Below are 10182 nucleotides of genomic sequence, written 5' to 3'. Positions count from 1 at the left end.
ACCGACCACGTGCCCTCCTGTGCGTGTACGATCCGGATTGCTAAAACATATTTAAACCGAGCGCAGATAATAACAGTAATGATTCAACATCAACCATGAATCACGTCAAATCAACGTTAAGAGGTCATCGGCGGCACGGGACGACGGTCTGTTTAGCGATGATAGTTTCTAAATCTTTAAACGGAACTGCCCAAAGGGTCGGCAGCCCTTTTTGAAAGAACACAGCATATTTAGTGATTGTTTTTTATCCCACCATTTCTAATCGGCTCGGCGGAATGATTGTACGTATTTAGCAGAAATAAAACGGTATTTAGCTCGCCGTAGGGTGGCTCTCGTTACACGGATTGCTCGGTTTGTCGGTATGGCGCTGACCGGACATCGGTGACGTTCGCACGCAAGATCACGCTCCAATCCAATTGGTCGCGATTTGCAGCAAATTGGTTTGAGCCTTTTTAAGAGCCATCGCCCTGAGGCTGCTACTAGAGCGTATGGTAGGAAATTGAGCTGACATGTGTTTTTGTTGTTGTGGCTCCACTCCTCTACGGGGACGCAAGGTTTGATGAAATTCATCTCACGGCAGTTGCAAACCACCTTTATGGAAGGTAAACGCTGTTTTCTCACCCGAGCTTTGGCTTAGGATTTGGCTTGGACGACAAACGTTTCGCACAGTATTTTCACGCATCTTATTGACCAGTTTTGGAAGAGGTTTGGCTACCTTTCCGAGACATTTTAGTACTTTATGTCAAATGATGTACGTTTCGTACGGATCATTTACGAATTCAATTACTGTAGAATGCATCATATCTAAATGGTCATGAACTAAATAAAAATTGTCTTTCTCAGAGCTAATGTATTATGAAATGGTTTCATAGATTTGAAATAAGCATTAGATCCTCTAAACAAATCACCATTAAATGTGGACTATGAATTGACAATTATCAGACACGTTAGTACCATCGTGTACTAATGATTTTTCTGAACGAACGATCAACCCGGCAAGTCGGCCAGCACCATTTAAGTAATTCAAACTTTGAAAAGATATTTAAACATCACGAATTCAGCACCATTTTACAATCCAAATAATACGGTTGATTAAACGTTAATTTGAATATATTTCTTCGAAAGACAATATCGTCAATAAATATCGTTGAAAATACCCCACAAATCACACTAAAATAATCAACTTTAAGAAATGTCGTTCAATTGATGCGCTTGAGAGATATTCCCAATGAATTTATTGTGCTCTATACTTTTTAGTACAAATTGCATACAACGGAGGTAGTGCAATACTTAAATTGTCTACATTTAGGCGTTTTAACGAATGGATCATTATCCGCCAATATGCTGCACTTGTGTATCGTTAATCAATTGATTTTTATTAAGCACTAAATTTTGGTATTTACACAATAGATAGTTATGTCCTGTACGTCTTGCCGAACCCTGCGTTACACTGGTGTGCGTGCGATGGATGCTGACACGACGGCCTGATCTGTAATCGGGCTCGCAAACGAAATTAGATCGGTATCAGCACCCACCCGAGCATAACCTCGACAATAAAGCTGTGGTTCCAAAACCTGTGGTTAGATATTATTTCATTCATAGAAATTTCTTTTTTTTAATGTTGTATGACCCAATGTACTAATTGTACACAAGTTATGAATACTGTGTATAATTTGAAAACGATAATTCGCTACGACTAGCACACTTTTTGAGTACACCTTAAACTCAATGTTCGTGGGTTCTCTTCAAACTTAAAAAGCTTTACTACTATATTAGCTATGGCTTATTTCCGCGTGTTTACCCACGGATAGTGGGTCATACATCATCAACGTAATTTATCAAGATATTAAAATATCATCTTTTCGTGTGAGAATCAAATGCAGACCTTCTCGTCTTATAAGTCAATACTCAAATAATCCATCAATAATCCAAAAATAATTTATATTGCATCATCAGTTCAAAAGGAATGGAGACCACATGACGAAAATGTTTTTCTTCAAGTAGCTGTGTTTATTTTTGCAATAAATACATAGTACATTGCCTACTGAACTAAAACTGTATGAACTCCATAAAACAAAATGTAACGCTGTTGATCCAAAATAAATTGCAGAACATTTCTTTTCAATCAATTTTACGATGTGATGAAGATAGATATTTAATTTAATCGGCAAATCAATCAATTAATGAATCAAATTTTAGTACATAAAAACGCTGCTCTCCGTAGAATAAAAATTAGTCAAATGAATCAAATAATTCCACACGAAAAACAAATTATTCAAAAACAACAAAATGTTTTACAACTACATGGTTTATTTAGCGGATTTGGATTTTATTTGATATCTGCAATTCAAATGTAGCGAAATCGTAACCAAAACCATAACCCTGAACAGCGGCATCCAAAACCTATGGCATCGAGGTTTTCCCAGTTAAGCAGGTACAGTCGTTCAATTAACAGAAAAGCTGCATTGAACATTCACTGAACGGTAGGATTATGTACCGAAAGATGAATGGTGCCGAGCCGAGGGTAATCATTTGATTAACGAACACACTAATTATTCCTCATCGTTATCGTGATTATTAGCAGCTTACTCCAGCACGAAAAGGGTACATCATTGAGTAAATTAACATAGCGCAGACGAAAGAGGGCCAACACGAAATCCATATTAGTTGGTAATTGCTTCTTTCTTGACTTTATTTCTTCATTGTTTACCTCTTTCTGTGCACCTGTCTTTGAGTACTGTTTTCTCACCAGCACTAGGTGCTGATAAAACAAAAATTTCTGCTAACATAACATACCACAACATAATTTATTCGAATTCCATTCGTCCGTGGAGAAATAAAGCAAACATTTCCATAGCTAGGAAAAACACAACAACACAGAAGACTAGTTTCGGAATCAAACAATAAGAAATTGAAGAAATGATATGGACATGTTTAAGAGGCAGATATCAACAGCATCTTCATTGTTATTATTTACATGCGGCGGTTTCTTCTTACACTTCCCGTTCTCCTGCCGATTGACTTACGCAGCTAATGATACAAACTAATGCAATTATGCAATACTGGTTGTGAGGGTGTAAATGTGAAAGGTGTTAGATGAGTGTCGTAGCAAAAGCATCGTTTTTGTTGAGGCACAGCAGCACAATCGGGAAAAGCACCATATCGATTTACTGTTGCTGATATTCTTTCCCCCGATGCTGATGCTGTCCCGTAACAAAAACGCCGACGACTCATTCCTGTATGAGATTTTTAGTAGTAGTGGCTATCATCGTAGTGGCCATAGTATCCATCATGGTAGTCACCGTAGTGTACAGCCGGTGCGTGTTCGGTGTAGTGGGCGGTCTTCGCAACATGAACTGTAAAGAAAGGGTAGACAAATGATGATTGTATTAGCAGGGGAAGTAAGACATTATGGAAAATGATCTGGAAATAAGCAAAACAGGAAAAAAAATCACTAATTGGAATGATACATATTCCACCCAAGGACTCCCTACTCTGAATTGACATTTAAACAACAAACACTATTGAACCAGTTCAACACCGTCTAGATGGCCGATCGTGTTGCCTGACCGCTTGAAGAAGAGTCACGTTCGTGATCTAGATCGACAGCAGCCACGGGTAGTAGTAACCTGACTCCCGCCGTCAACAGGTAGCCGAAAGCAACAGAACATTATACCATCCGACAGCAAAATCGTGCTGTCACGGATCCACACGCTTCAAGCAAATCGATCTCGCTGGGCCGATCGAAACATGCCAAAGCAGATGTCCGAAGCCGTGCGTTCACTCACGCGTCCCATTCAAACTCCGGAGGTGCAAGAAGTTGTGGAAACGGCTAAACAAACTCGTTTGTCACAAAGGTAAACAAAATGTCAGTCAGTGCCATTCAATTCAAATTCAATTGTGCGGTCGATCGGTTCGACACGACCACCGCTGGAAGCGAAGCGATAATCCGCGCTTCTTGAATTCGCTCGTAATTATATCGTTATGCAAAGCAACATAATCACTTTCTTAAGCCATCTTGTATTTGTTTAGTATGGAAGGATGGAAGATGGCGAAGAAGAAATATATCACGAGAAACGGTCTGATGTAAAATTAATGGGTTCGTCGCTTAAAATTGACATTTGTGAAGTCTTTTGATTGTCTGTTGATATTTCCGTAACGTCTGTTTTCGATATTGTTTTTGTTACGGTAAGAATTATCACATATTTATTGCAAATCGAAATTTCTATGTGACCTCGTCTTCACTACCATTCCATCCACTAAAAGATACGGCCAGCAAGCGATCCTCACATTTACAGCATGGAGTGCATGTAGTGGCTCTTGAGGCGATCACGACAACCTCTCCCGCACTTGTCCGGTGTGGCCCCACAAACACTCCTCCACCAGACGTTTAAACAAATCTCATTATATGTTCGTCTACGCCGCTCGATACGAGTGGCGGTAGGTAGAGTGTGTAATTAACCTTTAGCAGCAAAATCATCCGGCCTGTTTACAAGCGGTTACATGCAAATTAAGAGAACTCTTCGCACCGGCCAATAGTGACAGTGAGCACTGGCCGCTAAAGAATATGGGGCTTCGGTGTAGGAGCGTTTTGAGCACAATGTTGCATTGTTTCCGCTGCCATTCGGATTCCGCCGAGCTTCGATTCGAATCTCAAGAACAGATGGTAGCGTTTGTTTTTCCGCCCGGTACGTCTGTGCGAAAACCTCACACGGTGCGTTTGTCGCATCCGTAGACCGGGGGTGTTGTTGGGCGCTTAACCTTGACCTGATTATTGCGAATCTATTACTTTCGGCAGGGGGAACGGCACCCTGCACTAATGACGTCCGTTGCGTGAGGTGCGTCCCGTACGACGCACCGAGGTATTCAAATTATAGTGCTCTGTTTCGTTTGCATCGGATGTGCAATCCGATGTTGCTGCTGGAACGATGGAGGCAATTCGGCAGAACAACAGATTTATGATAGGACGAATTGCTTGCCTAACCTTGCGATGGTTTATGCTGGGTAATCCAAATGGGAGGAACCATACAGTCTTTTAATGATGCATTGTTAACAGAAAGGTTGGTTAAAATGCTTCTGTGGATTAATCTTACTAGTTTTAAGCGAACTCCCATTAGTTTTTGAGATTAGATTTACTGGACAATCCCTAACTAGCTAGGTAAGAAAACTTTAATAGTAAGGCTTCATCATTAAAACACTATCATCCCTTTATGCTACTCGCCTAAGTTGAGCTACTCTTTAAAAGTTTTACTCACTCGCATTATTCAATGGTTTCATCTCCTATTTTATGTATTTTAACTTTCGCTTTCTTCGACCATCTATTTCCTCCAGCAGTAAAGGAAATCCGGAAATATCGTGATAGTGAAAGGACTTGCGACAATCGATTGGCCAACTTATATCACGCGACTTATCGAATTTGTTCGATATCCGCACGCCGCGAAATAAAGACACAACAACACTTCACCGTTTCGTTTGCTTGTCAGAAACTGCCAAAACCAGTCTAACTGGACGTACAACATATCGTAGTCCCAAAGAGCAGCGCAACTTACAACAAACACATCGCTCGCAGCAGTCCGGAACGAAGCGCACCGGGTCCGGAAGGCTTTTTTGCCGAATATCTCCTGCACAATTAACAAATGAGATCGAGTTGTAAAAGTTTCGATACAGGCATCCCGAACCGGTTCGGTACATACGGCAGGCGGGTTACATAAAGTTGTGAGGTTTTCAAATAAAGGACTTCTGCGTCATCGGCAAACACATCACACAGCTTCGGCCATTGCGCCAGTTATGAGTGGTGTGTGGAAAAGTAGCTTTTTACAATTGGCTACAACTCCATTGAACGCGGCGCTTCATTATGCGGTGTTTATTGTATGGCCTAGTTTCGAACACGTGGATGCGCCGTGGCATTCCAGCTGTGAAGCTTTTCTGTAGCAAACTATTGAATGTCACTTGAGGTAACCGTTTTTCGATGACCATGTTCGACTGGTGAAGAAGACTTCAATGCGAGTACATATGGGAATGGTTCCGTGCGTTCTCGCCGTTTAAAGTGCACGGAGCTTTGAAGATTTTTTTTTCTATTGCTAAGCAAGTGGAATTCTACTTACGGAGTGGCTCGTGAGCATAGACGACCTTCTGTAGAACGGGAGCGGCTGGTACGTGGTGGTGGACGGCCTTCACTGCCGGGACAACGTGCTTGACGACGGGAGCATGAGCGTGGACGAGTGGGGCCGTCTTTGACACTACCGCGTTGAATCCGTTGATCGGATCGGCGGTGTAGTCCACGGTACGCACGGAACCGTCCGGCTCGACGAGGGAGTATTGTCCTGGAAGGTAAAAAGAAAACAAAATCATTAGAAATAAAATAATAGTATTAATTTTAAAATTAGTCAAAATAATTTGTTAACTACTAGATTCAACAATTATATTTAGATTAAATTTATTTGTTCAAGCAATACGGCTTGGCCGTCCTTGTTGAATAAAAACAAAAATTATTTGTTCATGGATCCAACTATAATTTGAAGGATGAGTATACAAAAAATCAAGAATGCCACGCGAAATCTAATCTTTAAAGCACAAGACAGATGAGAAATAATTTGTGATTTGCTTAATTATTTGCTGATTATTTGCTTAAGTATTGTTATAAGTGCGTTCTACATCGATTAACACGTCTTTTATAACTCCTTTACAAAGATTGTGGCTCGTGATGCATCAATACCATATTTTAACCTTTTTTCATTTAATGCTCACTCTAAACGAATGAAATTCTTTTAATACCAATCTCGTACTATTTTAATAGTTTCATTAATCGAAAATAAATCGTAATTCAAAACATCCTGCTGATCGCATCAAATACAAAGCATGTTTTTTGTGACATAGCAATGCGATCTACCGTCTTTACATTTAATGTCAATTTATATTCTGTCCAAAAAATATGTTCCAATAGCAAATTGATTTTACTGGGGAATCCCTCAAATATCATGAAGCAAAATAATTGACAAATGAAATATTTCTATTAAGAACTTATCACATGAGATCGGAATTTCTTCACTGTAATGTAACTGTGGCGTCAAATTTATAAAATGCACAAATCTAATTTGTAGACCTAGTATCAACAAAAAGTAACACGAATATCGAAAGATGGCAAACAACAATATAACCGATCCAAGATGCGTAAGAAATGCGATAATATCAACCAATCTTCCTCAGCTCAATGGGCGGTGTATCTTAATCTTCCATCTTCGAAGAGATCGCACCTCTTCAGATAACTACCGAAGACGGGGCACCAATCGCTCACTTGGTGGCCATCATAACGAAGCGGCTAATTTTGCATACGCACGCCACATTATGCTGCATCTTTGTATCACACACAGGTGAGACCAATTTGCCCGCACGTGCCCCACCCGTGCAGCCTAGCGGGGTACGTTTCTATCCAAAGCGATTTGCAAATTAATTTCCAGTATTGTGTTCCACACCTGTTTCCTCCGCATGAGAAGAGGAGCAGTACCCGGTCGCGAACGATCTCCCCCGTTTCGCCTTGTTACGATCCAGAGTGAACAATTATTGTGTAATGGGCTCACCCGTTTTTCGTGCGTTTCATAGGGCAATTGAGCGGTTTTGCGCTTCATTTGCACAATTTCTCACTTTCGCGCTGCTTCTGTTTGCGTTACTAAAAGATGAAATTATGGTTCATTACCGTGCAAAAACGGTGTGAACGTTGGGAAAATTTACTCCTAATTTGTGATGCAGTTCTATTGCTGCCCCTTCTTCTGGACCAATCTAATCTGAATGATCGCCAAAAAGTCGAAACCACTTAACTAACCGAGGACACCGTGGTTTGAAAAATGCAACCGCGTTGCAATACGCAATGAATGAATGTATGAAACGTTTGCATGAATGAACAATCTCTACACCGACGAGAGAAGGTGCATCAATCGGCCGTCTGTGTGAGGCTGTTTGTTTGCTTTTACGGTTTATTTGCCCTCTGGTTGGTTTATCCGTACGTACACACAATCTCTCCTTTTCTCGCTCTCCTTGTAAAACAAAACTCTGTAAAATGGTGCAATCGTGCGAAAACTGCAACTATTATGCGAAGGAAACCTACGGTCACATAATGAACTCGCTTCATTGGTGACGGAATGTGTGAAATATGGAACTGGAACACAGCGTGAACCTGAATGCATGCTGAGATCTTTTGTTTAAGGTGGCTTTTCTAGCCATCGGTACAAGTTGTCACTGATACGGGGCCGGATGGTGTAACCCGTGTTTCAACGAGATACGTATCGAAAATGCATACACTCAATTGTTTTATGTGTGATTATGTCTGTTTTCGGTGCAGTCTGGGTAAAAAGAAGGGATCTGTTTGTTCATTCTGCTGCCATTCAACTGCTCTCGTTCTGTCGTAATGCGAACGGTTCTGGAGTGACTTATGGTGGCACTTACCCTTTACAACGTCTCCGTCACGAGTTTCGTGTTGCGACTTCACATCACCGGTACTGTGGTCGGCGACACCGTAGTTGAAAGCGTACTTGGGATGATCCTGCAACGAAAACAACGAATTGTGTGTTAACCGTTGTTCTAGCACTGTACTTAAGCATAAGCGATGCCTTTTATTCCATTTTTTTTTACTGCAGCGTGATCTTGAAAGCAATAAATGTGTTTTGTTTGACATTTTTTCAATAGCATATGTGACGTTGAATTAAAAATTGTTTACACAGTAGAAACAAATCCATGTGTCTGGATTTTATGTATTTTTAACATAGGAAGAAATAAAAGGAGTTTGAGGGCGAAAGCAACATATTAACGGAATCATTTTTATCATATAGAAGACGATTTGAACATTCAAATATTTCAGTGTTTTGGATGTGTTTTTAACATTTCTGAAGAGTTCGATAAAATTTAAGCATTTTTTGGGGCTTTCACTATTACATAGATAGTTAAAAGTCGTGCTTCAAGTACGATACAGTTGACAACCCCAGAAAATTTGAATTTTAGAAGCAAATGGATGATTTCCTCTGCGTATCTTTAATTTTTGGTGGAATTGTTCGCAACGTTTCACTTGAACAGTGAATCTAAATTTGAACGAAGTAACGATTATTATCACTTGTTCGGTATCAACAAAACAATCGAACTATTATGCATTATTCAAAAGGTTTTGTTTGTAAATTCAACTGTTGGCAAAAGTGGTCACATCACATTCAGAGAGTCACATTATTTTTCACACCAAACAGCAACATTTCTCCACCATTACGGAACGTTGTTTCCATCACTTTTGTGGATATTGTCTACCTCGCGTACATTCTACCACATTTGTTCTGAAGCTCATAATACTTGCACAGTTGCAAAGGGTAGAATTCTCACATAATAATCAACAGCGTATCCGGGACGAGCCAGAGCACAGCTTCCGAACATGGCCAGGGCCAGCAGCAGTGTAGCACAGACGCGAGCGACCATTTTGAAACTTTAAAACGTTTCGAACTTTTGAGAACTTTTCACTGAGTTGAACAAATTGCGTTGCAATATCACTTGTTTTGCTGGGAAGCGATGAGCACGATCGAGAGCGGAGCGATGCTAACTTTCTGACCTACACGGAGCGTAGCTTGACGAGACACTGTACGCTGGGTGGTTGGTAATTTTGGTTTTATATAGTCTAGTGGTAACTGCAATCGATTCACGCCGGCAACGGTGGCCGCGACCGAGGGAACCCCTTCCAAACGGCATCCAGCAGCATGCCCACCACTCCTTCCATCAACTGCAGCCAACTATCGGTACATGTGGAATAGAGACGTGCGCGAACAAGCTACCAGTGGCATTGTATTCGGCGATGGTTCCGTCACGAGATGAAACACTCTCGAGCCCAACTGGACAAGGGATAAGGACGGATTTTTTGTATGTATCTGATTTTCTTGGGAGATGAAATGGTTGGCGCCAACAGACAATACTGTATTTGGTAGTTGACACATGTGGTGTTGGATGTACGGTGTAGCTCTATATTTTGGCAAAAGTAATGCACTTTTTTCTATGACACTAATCTTTCTAATCTATTTCACTAATCTAACATAACAGAATCATATAAATTTACATATGTTTTCCACATCATTTCATCCTAATTCTGTCGCTTGTGATTTTGGTCGGACACCATTTTGTCAACAATAAAATGACAAATCATAAATTGCGAAGAAATCA

The 10182-nt window shown here is 40.6% G+C and overlaps 1 protein-coding gene across 1 annotated transcript; it reads right to left on the bottom strand.

The window, feature by feature from the left end:
* Positions 1 to 3249: 3249 nt before the first annotated feature.
* LOC128711334 (larval cuticle protein A2B-like) lies at positions 3250 to 9450 on the bottom strand. The gene is made up of 4 exons (XM_053806203.1): positions 9358 to 9450; positions 8440 to 8536; positions 6105 to 6323; positions 3250 to 3356 (listed from the first exon to the last, which is right to left on the bottom strand). The coding sequence occupies exons 1-4, from the start codon at positions 9448 to 9450 to the stop codon at positions 3250 to 3252; spliced, it is 516 nt and encodes a 171-aa protein (XP_053662178.1).
* Positions 9451 to 10182: the final 732 nt, after the last annotated feature.

The sequence above is a fragment of the Anopheles marshallii genome, chromosome 3, assembly GCF_943734725.1.
Source record: "Anopheles marshallii chromosome 3, idAnoMarsDA_429_01, whole genome shotgun sequence".
NCBI lineage: Eukaryota > Metazoa > Arthropoda > Insecta > Diptera > Culicidae > Anopheles > Anopheles marshallii.
Note: the sequence above shows the minus strand (reverse complement) of the source record. Positions and strands in the feature narration are given on the sequence as shown.

What these genes read in the sequence shown, in the direction of transcription:
- LOC128711334 (XM_053806203.1), bottom strand. Translation starts at nt 9,450, where the DNA reads ATGGTCGCTCGCGTCTGTGCTACACTGCTGCTGGCCCTGGCCATGTTC. An exon ending in GATACGCTGTTGATTATTAT is followed by an intron (nt 8,537 to 9,357) that starts GTGAGAATTCTA and finishes TTTTCGTTGCAG; the next exon opens with GATCATCCCAAGTACGCTTT. An exon ending in TGACGGAGACGTTGTAAAGG is followed by an intron (nt 6,324 to 8,439) that starts GTAAGTGCCACC and finishes TTTACCTTCCAG; the next exon opens with GACAATACTCCCTCGTCGAG.